Source organism: Stigmatopora nigra, chromosome 12, assembly GCF_051989575.1.
Source record: "Stigmatopora nigra isolate UIUO_SnigA chromosome 12, RoL_Snig_1.1, whole genome shotgun sequence".
NCBI lineage: Eukaryota > Metazoa > Chordata > Actinopteri > Syngnathiformes > Syngnathidae > Stigmatopora > Stigmatopora nigra.
In genome coordinates, this window is record NC_135519.1 from 12,450,532 (window position 1) to 12,475,079 (window position 24,548).

At 37.4% G+C, this 24,548-nt stretch overlaps 1 protein-coding gene across 1 annotated transcript in view; it reads right to left on the minus strand.

Annotated features, from left to right (window-relative positions):
• The window catches only part of LOC144205081 (uncharacterized), a 32,513-nt gene that overhangs the window by 5,123 nt on the left and 2,842 nt on the right, over nucleotides 1–24,548 (minus strand). The window contains exons 2-4 of the mRNA XM_077729152.1: nucleotides 2,827–2,931; nucleotides 1,386–1,522; nucleotides 402–529 (exon numbers count right to left, since the gene is read on the minus strand). Coding sequence (XP_077585278.1) covers nucleotides 402–529; nucleotides 1,386–1,522; nucleotides 2,827–2,931 — 370 coding nt within the window. The remainder of the gene's footprint in view (nucleotides 1–401; nucleotides 530–1,385; nucleotides 1,523–2,826; nucleotides 2,932–24,548) is intronic.

A 24,548-nucleotide genomic window follows, 5' to 3' on the forward strand; every position in this document is an offset into this window, starting at 1 on the left:
TTGGGGTCAAAAGGTCACGACATGTTGAAATCAATGTAGGAGACTGTAAATCAATTCAATGTGGTCAATGGCCGCCAATAAGTTAATAGACACTGTGCTAAAACTACTTTGTATTATTATACTACTGTACTTTTACCGTATTTTCACGACTATAAGGCGCACTTAAAAGTCTTAAATTTTCTCCAAAATAGACAGGACACCTTATAATCCAGTGTGCTTTATATAAGAAAAAAAAGTAAAATGTTTCATTCATTGAGGGTGCGCCTTATAATCCAGTGCGCCTTATAATGTGGTGCGCCTTATAGTTGTGAAAATAAAGTATTTTTTAGGACTGACATTTGAACAGACATGACGCTTTCGCCACCAAACTGCTTATCATCTTAAATTTCAGTTGTTCTTACCACTTGCCAGTGTTCGGACGCCTTCACCACCGTTGTCACCGGCCCGTGCGTCCTTCCACTTCTCCACCGCGCTGTCCGGCTCCACGGCCACGGTGGTTGAGCGGAACATGGGGCCCGAACCCGGTGCACTGTAGGAGGGGTTTTGGGAGGGAGGATGAGGAAGAGAGTGAAGTCCGGAAATCAAATTGGTCACAATGCCAAAACACACTTGCTTTTATTCTTAACGAGACTTGACATTTTGGGATTGTCCTTCCGCATTTAAAATAAGTGATGTCCATTGGCTTTGTTAGGGTTTCCCACCATTAAGACTTTGAACTGCCCTCAGCCAGATAAATGATGCCCTATACGTGCCGCGCAATGCTAGCCAGCGCCCCCATTAAACATCTTCTTCAGTGTCGATGGCGTATTTCACAAAGCTGCTTTGAAATCCTCGCCTTCATGCATGGATTTCAAGAGTTTGATGTGGTCCTCAGGGACCACTTCCTGGCAGAGGCTAGAGTTCTTGTTGCGTGGGCTGGGAGCGCGCACTCCGGTTGTGACTCGCGGCTTTAAAAAAATAGCAGGAGGGTGGCGGGCGCCGCGGATGCTTTCGGGAAACTCGAACCGGGCCGTTAGGGCGTGGCGGTTTGAAAAAGTTCAGTCGTCGTAACACGATTCATTTCATGGTAAAGAGGGAAGTCGTTTTGGGATATTTTTCAACTGTTTTATGCATGATTTGGGGACAAATTTGGAGGCCATGCTAGTAGTTAAAGTGGTGTTTTTGGAGGTGTTTGCAATCATGTTTGCAAGTGGAATCCGTCCGCAAAACGGTTGTTTTGGAAATTGGCGTGAAACCCGTGTTCTCATTTGAAAGGATTTTCATTCTTAGTTGAAGCTCAAATTGTGGTGCAAAGCGGGTGAAAATGGCATCCAAGGTAATAAAAAATCATGGAAAAAAATATAGTGGCACTTTAAGACATTTTTGATGTAATGTGGCGTCCTCACCAGTGCTCTTCTGGTTTGTCTTCATGGTGCTCTTGTTGGAGTTTCTTTCTCAGCGACCGTTCCTCCCTGCGTGCTTCTCTTTGTCGTCTGCAGGCCAAAGCTCGGTAGAATTCACGATGTTTCAGTTCTTTCAGGCGCTGAAATCACATTTACTTGAATTTACTTCAATTTTCAACAGATTTTAGAAAAACATGCACAACTGTGATGCAGTACAAAACAGACCAACAGCTGTGTTTTCCATTTTAAGTCAGTTATATTAGTTATTATTAACACACTTTTAATTTATAAACATATATAATTTTTTTTAAATATAATTTTTCATATGTTTTGGCCACTTCCCATACCAAAGACGGTATGACACAAAATATGTTTTTTAGCGAGTTGGATAGACGAGTGGAATCCGCTATAAAAAATGATCATGTTTTAAAAATGTATTCCAAGTATTAAATTACAATACACATTTTAAAGGGGGTCACCGGATAATTTAGAGAGGTCAATCATCTTAATATGCATATTTTCGGGCTATTGGGAGGAAAGGTTAGAAAAAACGGGTATTGAACCCTCGATCTGAAAACTGCGAGGCAGCTTTGCGACCCACTAGTCCACCGCGCCGCCTTGTTCTAACATTATTATACAATATAATATTTGTACAGTGTGTTATCAGGCTCTGCTGTGAAACACACACATATATACACACAGAAGATGGACACACTTTGGAAAAGTAAAGTATTTAAAAGTTAGTTCTTGTTTGTCATGTTTGGGCTTGGCTTTTTGTAAGCGATATGAAGCCCTGCCTGTCTGCCTGCCTGCCACTTTTCTATTTTTATGATTATTATTAGTGGATATAGTGTACTTTATTGTTGTTCTGATGATTATTTGCGAGTGTGTGTCACTATCTCGGCGGTGCAGACTGCTCGGCGCTGGAATTAAGCTGGACGCCGCTAAAGCTGACACTTGAGTGCGTCCGTCCGCACACTCAAACGCATTTTAGAAGGTTGATAAAGCTTCACTGCTAATAATCTAGCACACTCACATATGAACGCTCTTACATCAATATAGTATATATAAAAATATATGTATGTGAGTTCTAGTAGCAGTCTATTTAAAAAAATATATGTATATATACATTTTTTTAACATAAACTGCTACTAGAACACACACAAACAAACCTACGCATACAGATAGACAATTTTACAGGTTTTGTAAAGCTACATTTTTTGATTTATTCTAAAAATAGGCCTCATAGAAAAATGTCCGGACCCCCTCGACCAATCACAAAAGGTTCTGTAAGTCGACAAAATCCATCACACGGTGCAAAAGTGTCAAGTTGAGCTTTCGATACGCACCTGTTGCACGTTAGACAAAAGATTGAGCGCGCTGGGATGGAAATACGCGTGGATGGCGGAGGCGGAGGCGGAGGTGGAGGTGGAAGGCAACTCACCTGCTTGTGATGGTGGTCGTAGGAGTTGATGTGGTTGTCAAACTGCTGGTGCCGTACGTATTGTTTGTCGCACAGCTCGCAATACAGACCGGAGGCGCCTTCGTCCTGTGCACACGGGGTTCAAATACACATGGAAAGTCACTCTTTTTTTTGGGTGGAAAAAGTCACGTTGCATTGACGGTGACTCACATTGTTTGGATGGAAAAATCAAAATAACACGAGGCAGAATGAAAGAAATACTTGATATAGGTTTAATGTTTATTTGACAGTCAAATTTTGGTCTTGGTGTTGTCAGCTATTTGATGGATGAAAAAAAAAAGATAGACAGTTTGTGTTTTTTGTCTTTTCGCAGCAAGAAAAAAAAGTTCAGCAGCGATTTGTGTTCATTTTTACCCTTAAAAAGACGCATTTATTCCCAATGGAAGAAATCAAAGCATTTTGCATACCTTTCTATAAAGGATGGCTTTATTAATATTCATTATTTTGACTTCTACTTCAATTTGGAAATGAATTGTAATGAAATGAATGGAAAATTTGTAGTTATGATGACGACAAATATCGCCGTCAGGCTTTTCGAAGTAGCCAAAATGTCCTGTTGTGTGACCATTTGCTCCATCTGCCCATTGTTTTTGTCATGTGGGGGTGCATAATCATAACTAGATATTACCTATTTGTACTTAAAAAAAACATATACATCAAAAAACATTTCATTTATGATATTTAGTGCCTGAATGAAGTAGAATGTGCTCATTTTTATACTTTTATACCCTCATTTTGCCCAATAATTGCATAATATTTGCATTTTTTGACAAATTCTATGACTCTAGCAAGAAATGCAATGTCAAACCAAAATAAAAATACATATATTATATTCAAAAAGGCATTTCTGCTATTAATACACCCTCTTATTAATATTATATATTTAGTGCTTTAATGAAGTAGAATATGTGCTTATTTTTATACTTTTATACCCTCATTTTGCCCAATAATTGCATAATATTTGCATTTTTTTGACAAATTCTGTGACTCTAGCAAAAAATGCAATGTCAAACCAAAATAAAAATACATATATTATATTCAAAAAGGCATTTCTGCTATTAATACACCCTCTTATTAATATTATATATTTAGTGCTTTAATGAAGTAGAATATGAGCTTATTTTTATACCTTTATACCCATTTTTTGTCCAAAAATTTCATTATATTTGCATTTTTTGACAAATTCTGTGACTTTAGCAAGAAATACAATGTCAAACCAAAATAAAAATACATAGTTTATATTTAAAAAGGCGTTCCTGCTGTGAATACGCCCTCATATTGATATCATATGCCTGGTAAACATACACCACCCTTTAAAATATGCTAACACCGAATCAATATTATCACACTTGAGCTTTTTATTTGCGCGAGTTTGAGCGATGGCGTCTCGATGGCTTCCTCTTGTTAATGGACCCTTTAATCGCAATTATTGATCCACCATCGCAGTTTCAGAGTAAAAAAGCAGACAGGCGCGGCGACCGATTATATTTCAATCCCATTGACGGAGGGAGAAAACCATTGCCGTCGGCCCAAAAATGGATTGGACGCCGTTCGTCGTCACCGGCAACCAAAAGTCTAAAGTCCCTTTGAGATAAAGTCCAAAGTAGCAAAACGTATCATTAGGGGAGCCGGCGTAGTAATTCCATTAACTTGCGACTTATGTGGCATTATTCCATTAGATAAAGCAACATTAAGTCAGGACTTATGTGGTTTTATTCTATTAGAAGGAAAAGCGGCCCATTTGCATGATTCCGTCACAGGCAGCAGCTCCGGAGCATTATGTCGTTCAAATGGACGCTCATTTCGGACGCATTAGATGCTCGCCACGACTTTTTGGCGGCCGTTAAAGTCCTCCTTTTCAATTACAACGCACTTGGGCATTCGCTGTATGGATTGTTTTGTTTGTCCATAAGTAGATTGGATTAAAGAATGGATGGACATTAAATAAAAACATTTTTTAAGCGTTTTTATAGTCCATTGGAACACTAATTTTTTTGTGTGTAATATTTAACACACGTTTTATTTTGTTAAGTTGATTTTTTTTTCTAAAATAGCTGGTAGTTTAAAATAATCTACCATGAGTGCATTATGTATTTTTTTTACATATAATTTGCTTGAAATTATGGTGCAAAAAAAACATTAGGTTTTTTGGGGGGTGGCATGCAAAATAAGCAAATTAATAAAGATATCCTAGATTTTAGAAATATTTCATATGTTTGCCCATAAATTGATTGGATTAAAGAATGGATGGACATTAAATAAAAAACCATTTTTTGGGGGGAAAATTGTTTCTATATTCCATTGGAACAGTTTTTTTTCATATTTCTGAAATAGCTGGTAATTTGAAATAATCGTCCATGAGAGCATTAAGTATTTTTTTTACAAATAATTTGTCTCGAATGCAAGATAAGCAAATTAGTAAAGATATCCTAGATTTTAAACATGTTTTCCTCTTTTTTGCATTTTTTTTCTTACTTTGGCCACTTCATAGAAAAAGTACTTATATGTAGAATATATAGAAATAGTCACCCTAACGTTTACTTGATCTAACTTGTTTCTACCAGCCTTCAATGGGCAAATGTCTGTGCTATATATCTTGTGGAATGTTAACGAGGTAATTGGCTGTGTGAATAATCCTTCCGACGTGACACCAATTTCAGTTTGAGTGTCAAAATTCTATTTGATCACTGTGACAACACACTTTTCTAGCACAACAAAAAAAACACTTATTTCATTTTAATGCCAAACTGTAACTAACCCCAAATTGCAAAAAATAACTTTGGATGAATCTTACAATATTTATCACTAAAAGTGCAAAAAAAGGGTTGTAAAGGCTCCAAAACAATACAAATAACAACAAGTACATTCAAAAAACAAGCCAAAATCCTAGTAAGCAATAACAAGCAGGAATGAGCACAACATTTGAACTTGGCAAGTTATGATCCTAGAAATCTTCTTTTGGATCACCAGTGTTTAACGAGATAGGATGCAGCTGTGAGGGGGGGATGGGGAATTAAACCCACATCCAACCCCCGCATACCTGGCCTCTCGAATGCAAAACACCAGTGGCAGAATTTGACAACTGCATGAGTCATTCTTTATGTGTGTTTTCTTTGTTTTTTTACAGTTTGGCTCAAGCGGACTGCAATATACAGCATGAAAAAGATCAAGATTGGAGTTTTTTTGTATATCATGGCCAATCATTGGAATTGCCACGCATTTTTTTTGCAATTCCACGTCCAGGAATAGCAAAAAAGTGTGCTGTTTTTTCAGCTCTGGTAAGTTAAAGTATCACTAAAGTAGTGTGAAAAATGAATATGAATATAAGAAGATTAAAATTGGGCTATTGGAAGGTTAAAATCTAAATATGAAATTGTAGATTATGCTATTGTGAAACAGTCATTTTATTGCTATTTTGACGTAAAAATGTCATTTTTTTGGACGTAAAAATATCATTTTTTGCGTAATATTAGGAGATTTAAGTCATATTTGGAGGAAAGTCATACAATTTATGATTAAAAATATGACTTGACTTATTTTTTTGCATCACGTGGAATAGAATTATGACTAAATTCTATTTTTACAAGATTTGTACAAAATAAAAGCATTTTTTTAATTGAATGGAATGCTTTTATTGTCATTAAGTATACTAATGACATTTAATTTCATCCTAATGTACATTATGAAGGAGCTATTTTTTACACCACTGGTCTAAAATGTTTTTTTTTTTTTATTAAACGTTTCTAATCAGTGCTCTTGACTTTTATTTTGTGTGCAGTTGTCACCACGGCAACCAAAACGAGAGCTTCGGTGTGGACTCAAGTTGATGAACGTCTCTCGGGGAACTTTAATGTAAGTCAAATTTTTTGTTATTCTTGGGATTTAATGAGTACGCTTGGCTATGTCATGGGAATAATAAGTGTATTTAATAAGATATTTGGAGTTTTTTCTGGAACAATCTCCATCTAAAGTGAACCAAAATCTGACTCCAAACATTCTCTTCAATGTGTGATGCTTCAACCTCGTCTAATAACTCGCTGGTGTTTTGTTTTGGACTTTGATGCCCGTGTTAGGGATTAGCGCTCTCTTTCTCTCTCGGTTCTCCTGTTCGTGCCAGAAAAAAAAAAAACGGGAATAGGATGAATGAGTACACATGTTTTTTAGCCAATTAGCCGCTTTTGGAGCAAAAGGCGGCTGACGAACAAAGTTCTTGACAACTTTGTTAGCTCTAAAATGACGTTATTAGGGAAAGCGCTACACAGAAATCCGCCGTTTCATGATTTTCAGACTCAACCACAATTGCTGACTAGCTAAAATCATTCAAAACAGTTCATTTAGTTTTGTTCAAGTCACTATTTGACCTTTTTGGTGGCTTCCAAGCTTGATTTAATATGCAAAAATCATCTAAAAAATGAAGTAAATAAAGGATATATTGACCAAGCGCTTTGATTGGGTATTGACAGTGGATGCAAAATAAGATAAACATGAATAGACCATGCAAAGTTGCAGTTTTAGGAATATATTTGTTGGACATGATGTAATTTAGGAAAATTTACTTCAAATTCAGCTGTAAAATTTATTTAATTACAATTGTAGTCAGTTGAGGACCTCCCACACCAACAAAATTTTGCCAAATTCCTGGAAAATTCCTGGAAAATACCTAGACAATTCCAGAACAAATCCTGGACTTTTCCTGGAAGATTCTTTGAAGATTCTAGGAAAAAATCTGGAAAGTTTCTTGAAAATTTCTGGAAAATTTCTGGAAAATTCCTGGAAAATTCCTGGAAAATTCCTGGAAAATTCCTGGAAAATTCCTGGAAAATTCCTGGAAAATTCCTGGAAAATTCCTGGGAATTTCTAGAAAACTCCTGGAAAATCCATTCATCCAGCTACCACATTACCACACGTTGATTGGCTATCGCAATGGCGTATTGAAAATGTGGAACTGTATATTGACGAAAAAGCATCAGTGTTACCATGTGACGTAAAATGTAAAAAAAACAACAACAAACTCTAAACGTCACACGGGCGTCCAGTAACAAGAATGAGTCAACCTTGGCGAGCTAGCATATGGCCAGCAAAGCTGTTCTCATTCCCGCCATCCGCCCGGTCACGGGAAAACGCCGACTGCGCACCCCTCGGCCAACACGCCAGCCAAAAACAAATACGCAAATACGGCAAAAAAACTATAATATTCGTTCATGTTAATTTAGCCTTCGCAATTCCATTATTAGGCACCCAGTTCAAATGGATTGAACATCCATTGCTGTCAATGGCAAGTGAACACATTTCAATGTGTTTAAACCAGTTTAAGTGTAGCGTGTGCACACCCGATGGAAACCTGAAGCGCCCTTGTGAAAAAAAAGTCGCACACCCTCATAAATTCACACGGGCCGACGTTTGCGAGAAGTGGCTTAACGGCAAGCATTTCACGGCTCATTTGTGTGCGAGTGCGTTGGAATGGGAGGAACACCAAGGCGACAAAAAGATAAAAAACTAATGATAGAGACGAAACCAGACCAGAGGAAGTGGAAGTTTTAAAAAATAAAATAAAAATAGACAAGAGAAGAGCGAGTAATGTTGCGCGAATAGCATCCTTGCCATTGTCTCGTACCCTTGACCCACCCACCGCATTTCACGTCGTTAGTCATTTTAATGCAAACCAAGCAGTTGGAAATCCTCCACAGCGCCATCTAGTAGTTAAAATAAGTCCCAAAGCAATAGAAAGTACTTCCGGGTACTCTTTTTAATTCAAAATATTATATTGTCCCTATGAATTAATATTTAAGGTGACTGGTACTTTGAAATCAACTTTTAACTGTTCGGAGAGACTTTTAGTGGGAACTAGGGCTGATGCTTTTATTTTGAAATAACATAGCCTACAATGTAGGCCCTATAGATGAATTTTTAGGAAATAATTTCGCGACTGAAACTTGATTTCACCATTTTAGATATTTTTTCTTTTTATAAATGGATTAAAAGAACTGGATTAAAAGCCTTGAATATTCAGTTTTTAATAGATCTAAAACAATGTTTATTTGAGCTTTTTTTAAAATATATTTTTAGATTTTACCAAATGATTTTTGAACTAAAAACACAGAAAAAATGGATTAAAAAATAGCAATTATCGATTTAAAAGGGAAAAAAATCAGGAAATGTAATATACATCTATACTCTTCATTTTAATTTAATCCTAACCTCATGATTTACTTTCCCGGGCCACACAAAATGATGCAGCGGGCCACATTTGGCCCCCGGGCCGCCACTTTGACACCCAGCTAATATCCCATAAAAACCTTTTAAAGTCACAATCTAGTAACACTTTTAAGCCTTTACACAATTTCAATCACTTAAAATGACCATAAAAAGTCATTAGTTCCCCTCCAAACCCAATTTTAAGGGATTATATTCACTTAATGTCCTTTCTGATATATTTCTTTTGAAAGATGCTTTTCCGCCACTGATGAAGTATGTCAAACATTTAAAGAGCTTACCTCCCCCCCCTCAATATTTTTCATTATTTATTTTGTTTATTGCGTTTTTATTTGATCAACATTTGAAGGGCTCTTTTAATGAGAAGCGGCGCTGAAAAAAAGATGAAGCGACAAGGCCATATTGACATGAATATTGCATCAACGTCCCGAGTGGACTGCGTGGTATGCGTCTCTACACAATCTGGTTCATTGAATTCACATTGTCTTACGCCAGACAACATCACCACTACTATACCTCTTTGATGAATCCGTATATGAATGAAATCATACAACTCAAGTCATCAATGATTGACAGCTGTCACAAACACACACACATCAACGCTAATCCTCCGTTTGGAAACGAGCGTGTGTCGTTTTTGTTTGCGACGACGCCAGATGGGTTGACAAATAGACATTTCAGGATGACAGGCTTCTCTAATCGACGCACGCACTCAAACATTTCAATATCTCTTTAAATTTCCTGTTTATGATCTGTGTTGTAATCCTTTTTTTTAATGTATTTTTCCATTTTTGATTTCTTGATACTTAAGTGTATATATGGCACTACCAAAAATAGTTTTAGATGACTTTATCGTCGCAATATTTTCTGTGTCGTAATACTTTTTCATGTATTTTTCCATTATTGATGTCATGATACTTAGGTGTATATATGGTACTACGAAAAATAGTTTTAGATGACTTTATCATAGCAATATTTTATCATATTGTTGCTATTTTTCCGTTATTGATGTCATGATACTTAGGTGTATATATGGCACTACCAAAAATAGTTTTGGATGACTTTATCATAGCAATACTTTTTCATATTGTTGTTATTTTTCCGTAATTGATTATTTGATACTTAAGTGTATATATGGCACTACCAAAAATAATTTTAGATGACTTTATCATAGCAATATTTTATCATATTGTTGCTATTTTTCTAAAATAGTTTTGGATTACTTTTTTATATGTCTAAAGTTATTTTTGGACTAATCCATAATGTTATTTTTACGTTTTAGCATGAAAAATGTCATGCTAAAATCATGTCATAGCAAAAACAGACTTTTTCAACCAAAAAATTCAAAAGGCTCCACTTGGAAAGTTGTCAAATATTAAAATGTGAACAAAATCAAGCCTTCAGTTCAACTTGTGATATTTGACAAGTTGAAATATGACACTAAAATTGGAATTTTCAACACATGCATTTCATAATTTTTTCTGCCACTGTCATTATTTAGTCACCATGGCGTTGCCGTCTACTTACCAATTCCACCACTTTCCTCGCCACATTGACACACCCCTTTTTCCATTCCTTCAAATTCCCTACGTAGTCTTTTTCCCTCCATTTTTTTATCGCGAGACTATTTAGCAGTCCTAATTCTCACTCCGACTTAATTGCTAATTGTTATCCTCACTTTACTGTCTGTCATTTTCCTGTGTGTCTTCGCACTCGGGCTCTTTTTTGTAGCACGGCACATCACATCATGTTGCGCTCCTCCGCGTGTGGCCACATTTAATAGACTGACTTTTTGCTCAAACCCCAAACTCCCCGGTGGGATTCCGCAGGCCGCATTTGCTACTTGGACCTCAACAAACACACACACACACATAAAAACACACACATACATACACCAGGCGCGTCCACTGCGAGGGCGTACGTGGCAATCAAGCGTCAACTGGCTATCACAGCCTGACACACATTAATGGATTTAGCTGGGATTAGCCCTTACACACATAAACACTGCAGATTCACACATAAACACACACATAAACACACACACACACACGAACATGGTGGTGTCGCTAGAAAACACACTCTTGCAGTCGGCCTTTCTCATTATTATGCATAGTGGCAGTGCTCACATTGATTTTTTTTTTGTTACTCGGTCTTAAACATAGCCCACGCAACCGTGTGTGTGTGTGTGTGTGTGTGAGGGGGTGCATTTGTGTATGTGTGTGTGTGTGTGTGTGTGTGTGTGTGTGTGGTCATCTTGGCAAAGCCTCTCCAAGCTGAGTGAGGATTACAGCTCCCGATATTTTTCACATTTTCTCTCTCTTCTTGCCTTCTTTTTTAGTGAAATCTTTCCTCTCTCTCTCTTTTTTTCGTTCCCCTTTATCGCCTCTCACTCCATCAATCTGGAAATAGACCACAGGACCACCAGGATGGCGTCCAACGGCCCTGAGGTCACAGTGATGGAGCGCAAGAATACACAAAAAAAAACTGCCTTGAAGTTTCCTACAACTTAGAAATCGTCACGCTTAAGATGACTTGAGCTTTTACACTATTTTTTTTTTACAGGCATAAAAATGGACAGCCTTGCTAGTGGAGGAATTCAACTGCCATTGACGACATTTTAGACGTTCAAGCCCATCCACTGCAAACTTCAATTTGATTGGCTGATGACAGATCTTGAAGAAGAAGGTAAATCCAGCACCAACTGTTTAGTTTTATTGACCTCTTTTTTTATTATACGGTGGTAAACATCATTAACATGGCCTCCTTGGATGGAGGCCAAGTTAGATTACTATGCAGTCATTAGGCCGACCTGATAAACAAAACAGCAAACTGACTTGAGAATAATCACAGCTTCGCCATTCATTGGCATTCGTGCGTAATCTAACGAGAGATGCGTTGAAATTTCTGCTATAATTACCTAAAATGGGCTTCTGGGCTGTTTATTTGCTCAACTCCAGATGTGGGAGGCATCCATTTACACAATAGAATTATGGTAGAACAGTTGTTGAGAGTTTGAAACCATTATTATGTTGAATTATTAGCAGGGATTGTCATAAAAGAGCACTTGTCATTTTTTTCAGGGTTTTTACAGTTTAATAAGTTCAATTTATTACTTTTTTAGACTGCTCAGAAGATAATTTAATGCCAATTTAATGCGGAAAATCAATTTCTAGTTTCTACCATTAAATCACCGGTGTCAAAGTGGCGGCCCAGGGGCCAAATCTGGCCCGCCGCATCATTGTGTGCGGCCCGAAAAAGTAAATGATGAGTGTCAACTTTCTGTTTTAGGATCAAATTCAAATGAAGATTATAGATGTATAGATTTCCTGTGTTTGCTCATTTTAAATTAATAATTGCAGATGATTCGTACAAATTTGAATGTCCAAAAATGAACTTTTGATTGAAAAAGTTGTCAATTTATTAATCAATTAATTTTGGCAGCCTAGTTGGAAGACATACTGGCCCTCCGGATTGAATCAAAACTTCAACAAAAAATGTTTGACACTCCTGCAATTTTTTAAACAAATTTTGGAGCGATAAATCAATAGCTATATCTACCAAATTAAAATGCAACCCAATTTTATTCATTGTGCATTAATTACTTCTGCAATTCACAATTTTAGCACCATTCCAGAAGTGGGCTATCAAAAAATAGCTCTATTTTAACGCAAAATATGACTATTTTAATAGCTATTCACCAGTCAAAAAATTCCTAATACGTCCCCAAATGCCAAGTATAAAATTGAAATATATTCATTGGTGGCTTTCCAACTTCTACCGGCACGGAAACACGATGTCGAGTAAAAAAGCAAAATTGTGAGATAACAAATGCAGCCGTCATCTTTTGACAAATAGTTTCCATAATTCTCCTCCACGTACGACAGTTGTGATGTGGTTGGAAATGAAGCTTTGAGGCAGACCCACCCACCCACGCACGCACGCCACAAGCCAATGCCAAGCCAATATATTGAACATCAGGCCAACTTTTAGCCACTCCCCTAGGACAAACAACAGGAGCAGAGCATCGTAAACCGGCGTGATTTCGATTTTTATACTTGGCGTACCTGTCAAAGTCAGGAAAAATATTCCATCTTATCACCAACCAAAACTGCACTGGAAATCTTCTTTTGTGGTTTTCTTTTGGTTATAAATAAACTTATGCTGAGCTCCAATGGAAATGAGTCGGGACCACCTCATTTAGGGGTCCTCGGGTCCGTTAAGACTTACTAGATTAAGGGTGTCAGACTTGGGTTGGTTCGCGGGCCGTTTTAGTAATAATATTTAGATTTTTTTTAATAAATGGATTAAAAGAACTGGATTAAAAGTCCTGAATATTCCGTTTTTTTATAGATCTAAAACAATGTTTATTTTAGGTTTTTTTTAATATATTTTTAGATTTTACCAAATGATTTTTGAACTAAAAACTGAAAAAAATGATTAAAAAATGACAATCATTGATTCAAAAGGGGGAAAATCAGGAAATTTAATATACATTTATACTCTTTATTTTAATTTCATGATAAAACAGAAAGTTGGCACTTATGATTTACTTTCCCGGGCCACACAAAATGATGCACCGGGCCAGATTTGGCCCCCGGGCCTTTACTTTGACACATGTACTTTAAAGTCTAGCTATAGACCAACAAATCGATACGACCCATGCGGGCCGGGAGCCAAAAAGAACGGACCGCTGGCTTTTTCCGCGACGGACGCCGGCTTTTTCCCCGTGACAAATGTAAGGCGCCAAGTGACCTCCATCGCTCACGTCCCCGGCGTACGCGCTCTCCGTAACTAATTTCAACGGCGCCCTCCGTCCTCGTACGTCTTTTTCCTCCCCCTTGCCTCCCCTGGCTCATTTCTCCCCATCTCCCGCCCCCACGTCCCCTCCCGACTCGTCATCCGTCTCCAACTTCTCCGCCTGCCTCCGCACTCCCGCGTCGTTGCCTTCCTTGTATCTATTTCGCTCTCCGCGGGAATGGGGGGGCTGGGGGGGGTGTCATTCTGGGAAATGTACACACACTCACACACATTCTCACACATTGAAGAGCTGCTAAAGTCTATTAAGTGCAACTGGTGTTGTTATTTAGGAAGCTTAATGAAAGTGACGGGGAGTAGACAAGAGGGGGGACAGGTAGGCAGGTGGGGGCTTTGGTGTCAGGGGATTCTAAGGTTTTTTTTTTTAAAGGGGAAGCTGGGGGGGCTTCAAGGTTGAGCAGTGGGGAAACAAGAATGAAAACACGGGACCGAGCAAAGCCAATGAAAAGCAATCCTGTTGGAGCTGATAGATTTCTGTGACAACAATGTTATCTTGCTTCACACACATACGCCAGCCAGCGCACACTCCCACAGATGCACACATTTAAGCACAGTCACACACACGCACGGTGAGGACTGAGAGAGATTTGAACAAGACGCCAGTACGCAGTGAATACATGAAAGCGTCTACTAAGAATTATTTTGATGGGTTGAATAATGAACCATTATTTTGCGACAAAGCAACTCATCAGCTTGACTGTAGAGTTTATTTTCTATTATATTCCTCCGCGCTAAAACAATTGGGGCTAAATACTATGCAAGTTTGACTAAAGTATTACTTGTGGAATTGTAACATATTGTTCTGCAGTTAGCTAATCTCAGACAGCATCTGTTTATGTATGTATGTATATGTATAGTTATAGATATATAGCATATCTATGTGTATATATGTGTATGTATATATGTGTATATATGTGTATGTATATATGTGTATATATATGTGTATGTATATATGTGTATATATATGTGTATGTATATATGTGTATATATATGTGTATGTATATATGTGTATATATATGTGTATGTATATATGTGTATGTATATATGTGTATATATATGTGTATGTATATATGTGTATATATATGTGTATATATATGTGTATGTATATATGTGTATATATATGTGTATGTATATATGTGTATATATATGTGTATGTATATATGTGTATATATATGTGTATATATATGTGTATGTATATATATATATATATATATATATATATATATATATATATATATATATATATATATATATATATATATATATATATATATATATATATATATATATATATATATATATATATATATATATGTATATGTATATGTGTATATATATATATATATATATATATATATATATATATATATATATATATATATATATATATATATATATATATATATATATATATATATATATATATATATATATATATATATATATATATATATATATACACATATACATATACATATATATATATATATATATATATATATATATATATATATATATATATATATATACATACACATATATATACACATATATATGTATATATGTGTGTGTGTAGGTGTGTATATATTTTTACTCGTACAGTACTGCAAACAAAAACCTCTAGTCTCGATGTTCCTACAAAAAAGTAACAAGATGTGTAATCATCCTGAAATAGAAACAAACTCCTACAAGACTCTTAAAAACCCGTAGCGCTCTTTTTCTGTGTGTGTGTGTGTGTTGTTAGAAAGTGCAAAGAGAGGGAAAAAAAGGTTGAGGATGACGGATAGAACGTTACTGACATCTTCATATTTATAAAAAGAATGTGCGTGAGGGACCGACAACTCCCCACACGGATGCTTTGATTAGTGCTTTACATTGAACGCTTACACTTGATACCAGTCAGCAAATGTGTGTGTTTTTTTATGTGTGTGTGTGCGCTTAGGTGAGACATATTTGACATATTACTACATTTGAAGTTTTGAAATGAAAAATGAATAATTTAATATAAAATACTCTTAACGGTTGAACTGTATTACGGCGGATGGATATCCATAAAATGGAATTTATCCTTTAAAATTGAGTAAATTTTCCACATCTTGATGTTAATACCAACCAAGCAGTTTGCAAATAGATTTCTGACTATACTTAAATACATAAAGACAACCAGACATACAGTAGAAACTGATATTTAACAAGTTTGGCGTTCGCCTTAGTGAAAAAAAAACGTTTTTTTTCCTCAGTTAAATGAATGTAGCATTTTGTCTGTGTGAAGCTGTCACAATTAGATTAGTTTTCCCAGCTTCTCTGGCCTTTACACACACACACACACACACTTCCTCGTGTGAGGCCAATTTTGCCACAAGTGGTCCCCGATTGGATCTGGTCAGATTTCCATTACAGCTCACCTTGACTGACCTTAAGGCGCCCCCAAGCACCCCTGTTATGCACGCATACCTATATCATGTAAAACTACACACACACACCAAAAACACACACTGTCTGTACTTTTAGTCGAAAAAGATATGCTTATTAAAAATGAAAAGCGCACAGACAGACACACACCCGTATATCACACACGTAAAGCCATCTTGATCCACACATCAGGGCATAATAAAGTCAAACACACACACACACACACAGAAATACTAGGTCAGACACGTCAGCTCATGTTCAAGTCAAATCCACGCACACACACAAATATATACATTAAAAATCCCCCCAAAAAGCGCCTCTATCACACAAACACAATAGCTTACATCCCTCTGGCAGAGTCAGACGGTGTCAGGTTACAGTACAGTCAACTTAACACCTTCACACACACACACACATAAATCTCTAAAGCTAAGATTAAGTCAACCATAAACAGACAAACACACGTATAAATGCACATACCCGAGGTCAGAGTCAGTCAGACATGTGTCAGGTTGTAGTAAATTCAACAAAAAACATACACACACACCAAGGTCAGACATATGACGTGTTAAAGTTAAGTCAACCACGTACAATGTCTCCTCCATGAGACAAGTTAGGTCATAGTGATGTCACCCCAACACACACACACTCATAAAATGAAACAAAGAGAGTGTTATTGATTGCGTGTAAGCTTATCTGGATGGGATCATCGGTATTGATGGTCAGAGAGGTTCAGGTGGATCAATACTATCTGTTTCTTCGCTGTCATTAGGCGCTGGCTAGCACACACCACCCTTGCGCACACATTTTGGTGTGTGTGTGGTTGTGTTGAACATGGTAAAGATAGCCATCGTGACCTTTTGTACCTGCAGATACACTTTTGGTCGAGTTTTATCCAATTTGTGTTGCATTTCCTTTGACAACGAATGGGTCATGATCAAGATACAGATAGGAACACAATAATTTAGTTTTAAACGCTCCATGTACTGTATTTTCATGACTATAAGATGCATTTAAAAGTCTTAAATTTTCTACAAAACAGACAGGGCGATTTATAATCCAGTGTGCTTTATATATGGAAACAATTAAATGTCATTCATTGACGGTGCGCCTTATAATGTGGTGCGCCGTATAGTCTTGAAAATACTTTTTTTATGGCTTTTTAAAACTAATTAATGGATGGATTATTAAATGACTCTACTAGTTATTATTGGAATATGGCCTTTAATTTTTTTTAACCCAAAACCATGTTTATTCTGTTCTATTTTTAGACTTGGTCAGAAATAATTAGCTATTATTCAGGAAAAAAACTGATTAGAGTTAGTTTTCTCCCCCCTTAAGATTTTTGTCAACTATTTATGCCGCCCAAAAACCCTTAAATGTCATCATTACTCAAAACCTTAACACAAATTGATCTCAATCTGAGACATACTGAATAAATCCACTTGACTAGATTTACTATACACTAGTGCATCAATGGAGGCCATTTATCAGATTGTCTCATTAATCAAAGAGTAGCTTTTTACGTGAATGAAAAGCAGTCCAAATATAATCATATAAAATGTGTATATTAAATTACAATGTTGACCTGCTGACAAATTTCACTACATGTGGCTTAAATAGAAATTATTTTAAATCAATCAAAGCACAATTAAATGACTGTCCGTAAAGTTCAGTCATACTAGCTTGTTCTCATTTTTTGAGGTATTTTTGGGGGGTGCTGTCGTCCACGTCGCTGCAGTAAAAGCCCGCAATTTCCCCGTGAAACTAATGGAGGACTGACGGCCTTTTCCATTCTATTAGAAGAGAACCAATAACTTCTTTTATTGGACCGGATATAAATAGGTTAGCGCATTTCGGCTTTGCTTTAGTACTTGACAAACGTCTTCAACAGAGCCTGGACAGCTAGAGTTAGCCACCAATGATTTCGTCTTAGTACCACTGACATCTATAGCCGTCCATTTATGGAAATACCGTCGCGTTGGCGTTCCGTGTTGAAGCTAAATAAAGTTGCCACTTACTGACAACCAATCAAGCGTAGAATTTTAAGCCGCTTGAGCTTTCCCACTGAAAACATGTCAAATATAGTCAACAATCTTACTCGACTTGGAAGGATTTCCAAGAGAAATACTTAAAAAATACCACAAGAAAGTTGACATTTCTTAAGGAAAACGTTTCAGACATTTTACTACAAACCATAATTTTTGGATAAAGTCATCTTTTTGTCAATTTGTGTATTTATCTAGATCGATTTGGACTATGTTATGCTCCCAGAATTAAACCGGATATTTTAATCGACGGCGTCAATCCGGCCAGTAAGGACAGAGTATCGTCTTTCTGGGATTGAGGACACGAACTTGAAGAGCCAATAGGATGTGTGTGTCCGTTTTTGTGTGTGTTTTTGTGTGTGAGAACCAGACGGAGATGGCGTTATAATGATAGGACAGTTGTTGGTTTTTACGATGATTATTTTCCCCTTGTTTTTACTGCTGGCTAAAGTGAGACTGAAAAGGGGGATGATGAGGAGGGAGGGAGAGGTGAGAAAAGAATGGGGGTGAGGGAAAGGGGGAGAGAGAGCATGGAAGCAATCAAAGGGGAGAAGAATGAGAAGCCGATTGAAGGAGAAGAAGAGGCCATGGAGAAGAAAGCCAGTCGGCTACTGATTGCAAACGGAGAAAAGAGGGAGGAAATGAAATGACAAGCAGAAAGCCAAAGAAAAAAATGGCAAAGTCCTCAGGTCAGATGGATGAAAAGAACAAGACAAAGTAACACTCCTTTTCTCATAGTAGTTGGTGCTCTGCAATTTTGTAGGGCGGAACCCTTTGGAGTTGTCGTCAAGGTGGAAAAAAATCACTTTTTGAATGATTTTATGACGTCTAACGGCCATTTCGGACCAACTTTTTGGTTGTAATGGACCGTAATAGACGTCTATTGTTGTGTTTGGTGAAATTAGGAATGAGCGAGGTTGTAGTTAACAAACGTTAGCGTGTGTAAACTTCTTGACTGTGCGTCTTCTCCATCTGCTTTCACTTCCCGAGTCGCCATCCCTCTGGCGACGCTCCATGCCCCCCCTTTCCGTGCCGCCCACCTCGTTGGCAAGGTTCACCCGAGTCACCATGACGCCCCCTCAACTCCGCCTCACTCGCTACCCCAGTTGCCATGGCGATGGAGTAGCTCCATTAATGTATACTTTAGCACGAGGCTCTCCGCAACTCATTAAGATCATCTAAGGAGGAAAAATCAGTCTCTGGAGGGCACCGACGGAAGGAGGAGGAAGAGGAGGAGGAGGGGTGTTTGTTCTTCTTAAAGGGCCACGACGCCCCTCGGAGACCGACTCGAATTTGTGTTTTGCGACGAGACATCATGCTAAATATGACCCAAGGCGGGTTTTAAGGAGGAACGTTGCTTCATTTGTTGCGCTTGACCGATTCTGGTCATTTTAGAAGAATGGAATTCTGGGTAAAATGCTTCAAATGGGAAAGATGGGCTATTAAAAGATGTGGAAGATGAAATTAAAATTTAAATGTAAGGGTATTTAATCAATTTTTCAAAATGAATTGAATCTATAGGCTTATTTTGACAAAAAAATCAATTTTAAGATATCTTTTAGAATTGAGTTGACGTGAATGGCAAAAAAATTCATTGGAAAATCAAAGGTTAATTTTAGTCAATTAGATGCATGCATTTTTTGTACTAAACATTTATTTATTATTGTTATTTCAGTTTTGAAAGAAAAACATTTTAGTGAAAGATATCAAACGTGACACTTATTCCGATGGGCCATTTCCAAACATTCCGCAGCCCTTTATTCGGCCCGCCGACCTTATTTTTCCTAACCGGCGCTCTAAATTGCGGCGGTGATTATTTAATGCATTTTCCATCTCGCTCGCAATCTAACCGGCGACTCCCAACAGAGTGCAATAGAGAAAATGTCTGTTTGATTGGAATATAATTAAAGCCGCTCGCTATGTAACAAGCGCCAGTCTTGCCCACTAAAGGCACAAATGCGTCTCTCCATTTAATTGTATTTGTAGGCGAATGCTATCTTTTATATTTAGACTTCATTTTAGTTATCATGCATATTTAATGACTGCAAACTAACAACATAAAAAGTACAATTGCACTCAAATAAGAGATTTGTGTTTCACATTTAAGGAGAGGAAACACTTTAAGTCTGATTTCAATCTCATCATTTCTTAAGTTAGCATAAAGGACCCATTAGCAAATTTAGCTCTGATTATCCGATTATCATTTATGATGGTGATCATCTGCCGTTATGGGATGTGACAAATAAAAGGGAAGGACCAATATGAATTATTTGAGATCATTAGAATTAATTTTTGAGAAGCAATCATGCCAAGAATTTTTGTAAACAAACCGATTTTACGCGTGTTTTTTTTTTTTTTTTTTTTTGCTGGCACCTGTTAAGCGTTTTGGCACCTCGTTTTGGTGCGAAAATGCCCACATTTGCGATGTACTTGCTACATTTTTTAATTTTTTATAAGCAAGTGGTGACACAGCAATTCGGGTAGCATTAAAAAATATATATAATTTGGATTAATAAAGGTTTGGCGGACAAAAAAAGGCGGATAAAAACTGTTTTGGTGCAACAAAGATGGCATTTGCTGTTTTTTTTTTTTGCAAAATACTGAAAAAGTTGATGTAAATAGATGAATAAGAAAAAAATAATCTATTCACTGGCCTTTAAGGCAATTGATTTGCTGCCAGAACTTTTCCGCTAAAATGGATTACATATCCATTGGCGCCAATAGCAACCCAAGATTGAAAAGGCATTTTTTTCCCCCAACTGTGCTAAAAAATTGTCAGTCATATGGTAGTCAATTGTTGCGTGTTGGTCATTTCCAGTACACCTAGAAAAGCCACACAATAGGTTACTTAATGTAGCTGGACAATATTTTGCCCGTCTTTTTAAGACAAATGTGAAAGTATCTTTCTTTTTGGTGTTGCGGAAACGGCACCCCAAGCCCACCACCACACACCGAAATAGCAGTAGGTTCTCTCACAAACGGCTTCACGTTGCCAATAAAGCGGCGTTCCGACTGCACCGCCACAGGATTTACGCTCGCAAGATCGCCATGACTTATAGCACTAATAAAAGCTAAAGAGACTTTGAATTTGCGCAAGCGCTACTCGAAAAAGCTCAGGCGCTCTCAAGTTAAAGCCAACTGCTGTTACTATATAAATGTGCCCCCACCCCCAAAAAGTGGGTGATAATGCGGGTATTATAGGTCTTTCCTTGCTTCCAATGGAAGGTCAATATTGGAAAATTTTTGTATGACAACGCCGTAAATAAGCGCATACACGGTACTCGGACGTTTGGTCGCCGGTCTTTTGGTCGCCGGTTTAACTGTTTAATATCTAAGTACTGTTTAATATCTAAGTACTGTTTAATATCTAAGTACTGTTTAATATCTAAGTACTGTTTAATATCTAAGTACTGTTTAATATCCAAGTACTGTTTAATATCCAAGTACTGTTTAATATCTAAGTACTGTTTAATATCTAAGTACTGTTTAATATCTAAGTACTATTGAAAACAGTAGATATTTAAATATTAAACTCTCTCTCATAAGTATATAATTATGATATTAATATAATTTTGAGAGCTGGTTTCAACAGTACTTAAATATTAAACAGTACTTAGATATTAAACAGTACTTAGATATTAAACAGGACTTAGATATTTAACAGTACTTTGATATTAAACTGTACTTAGATATTAAACAGTACTTAGATATTAAACAGTACTTAGATATTAAACAGTACTTAGATATTAAACAGTACTTAGATATTAGTCAGTACTTAGATATTAAACAGTACTTAGATATTAAACTCTCTCATGAATATAATTTTGAGAGCTGGTTTCAATAGTAAACTCTCTCTCCCAATTTGACCGGCGACCAAAAGACCGGCGACCAAACGTCCGTTCCCCCGCGCATTCACCCGCGTAAAGCACACCCACACTTAGCCACGGGTAGCAGATGGCTCCTCGGTCACGGCTGATGTTTCACACATCCACAGTTTGAAACCCGTTTCCACGATAGAAATCGGGACTTGGATGGGCCGCGACTTGGCGGACGTTGCCGTAGCGACGTGTCCGCCAGCCTGCCCGATGTTGGGGAAAGGTGTGAAACATTCCCATGCGCACACGCATTTTTCTTTCTTTTTTTTCCCCCGCAAAAACTTTTGGCTCATGAGTCAGTTTGCCGCCGCGGGCGCTTTGCAACCTGAGAAAACTCATCAACACTTCCACTGATGATGATACATACATTCATTAAGAGTAGATAATTAAGAGACAAGCCGCCATTCTAAAATTGGCCCCTCTCATTAAACTCTGCTGCCTCGGAATCCATCGGTTAAAATGGCGAAAAAAGAAGGGTCTTTGATGCTTTTTAATGAAGAAAATCAATGAGTTTTTTTTCCATTTGAGATAAATGCAGGAATTTGGTCATGGCCGCCTTCGTCTAATCGGTCAGTAGAGTCGTCTTGTGAATGTTGTCAAGGTCGACTGGTCTCCCTGGTGGTCACTTTCTCTCGTCTCGGTTCTTGGACAATTGTAAGACGGAGATCGGAATATCTCCCGTTAGGGCAGTGGCTTTTTTGCGGGGTGCAAAGTCCATTTGAGGATTGCCATCGTTTATTAGCGGCGTAGGAAGAGCAGATTGAAATATTACTTTGCATGCTAATGGAAGGCACAAGAGGGAAAGGTCACAATTGGAATGGAAATTGAAGTGTTTCTGTACAAAAGCACTTTTTTCTTCATTTTTTTTAATCATGTTAAACAGGCGCACAAAAAATGTAAATCAGACATAAAAAAATGAGGATTTAAATGTGAAATATTTACTGGGAAACATGTTTTGAATGATTCTATTGCCTGAATCTCATTATTAAGCATATCTGATTTGCATTATTCTTAGAAATTGTTGAAATAATCGCTGTCATTTAAGCAATTGTTATTTAAATTTGACAAGTTAACTGAAAAGCCAGTCAAAAAAAGCACTTAACTTCAAAAAATCTTGACTCTATAATCAGAAAAGGAAAAATACATTTAATTTTACTTGACTTTTTAGCATGCCTTGGACAAAGACTTTTTCTAAAAACCCGCCGTCAGCGCTAGCATTAGCGTAGCAAATTGTCTTAATTAGCAACTTTAGCGTAGCACACATTTTTAGCTTAGCATAGCCTTGCTACTTTGGCCCGAAATCATTCATTTGTAGTGGTGCTAATGGTCTTGTTTTTTTTATATGCGAGTCACTATGTAAATAAGTAAATACTGAATTTTCACGATTATAAGGCGCACTAAAAAGTCTTAAATTTTCTCCAAAATAGACTTATAATCCAGTGCGCTTTATATATGGAAAAAAAATAAAATATATCATTCATTGAGGGTGCGCATTTAAATGCATTGCCCCATATAATGCATTGCGCCTTATAGTTGTGAAAATTCGGTAAGTTTTATTTTGTCAAATGTGGTCTTAGCGTTGCTAAGCTAAGCTAAGTATGCATGTGGTTGGGTAATTGAATGGTTGAGTTGCACCCATATGTAGAATATTTGAATACCAGGTAGAAAAACGTCATCAGCAAAGCAAAATGAGTCAATGTTGTTGTTTTTTATTGAAAAATAAGCACGAGATGAAAAAATGCAGGCTGTACTTAAGTCACCGTTGAACTTTGTAATGATCTCACGCAACACGTCGGTTGGAAGTCACGAACCTAATGTATATTTAAGACCATCTTGAGTCAGCTCTTGGCAAAAAGTGCTCTTTGGGTATTTTTTTTTCAGTTTTTTTTTTCTTCGTGCTGCGCAAACATGTCAGAGGCGCGCGGCTTATTTGGAGGCGTGCCGCTTTCACGGCGTTTCATCAGAGGCCGCCCGCGCCGACGGAGATAAAATTAGTCGTGGCGCGCGCTCGGATCCAAGGTGATTGGCGGCCGTCGTGTGCGCTTGTTTGCCAATTAACTTTCCGCATATTGCGCGCGCTATTCTGGGAAGAGGTGACGGACGCGGGCGGCGTTTGAAGACTCTACTTAGTGCTTCGCTTTTCTTCTTCTTCAACTCACTTTTCTTATTTTGACACGGCGGATTGGATCAACCGGGGAAAGGTTTTCCCAGTTCAAGTGGATTAGATGCCAATGGCAGAGTTAAACCAGGGGTGGGCAAACTTTTCAGGCCCGGGGGGGGCATATTGACTTTAAAAAAATTGACAGATGGGCGGGGTCAG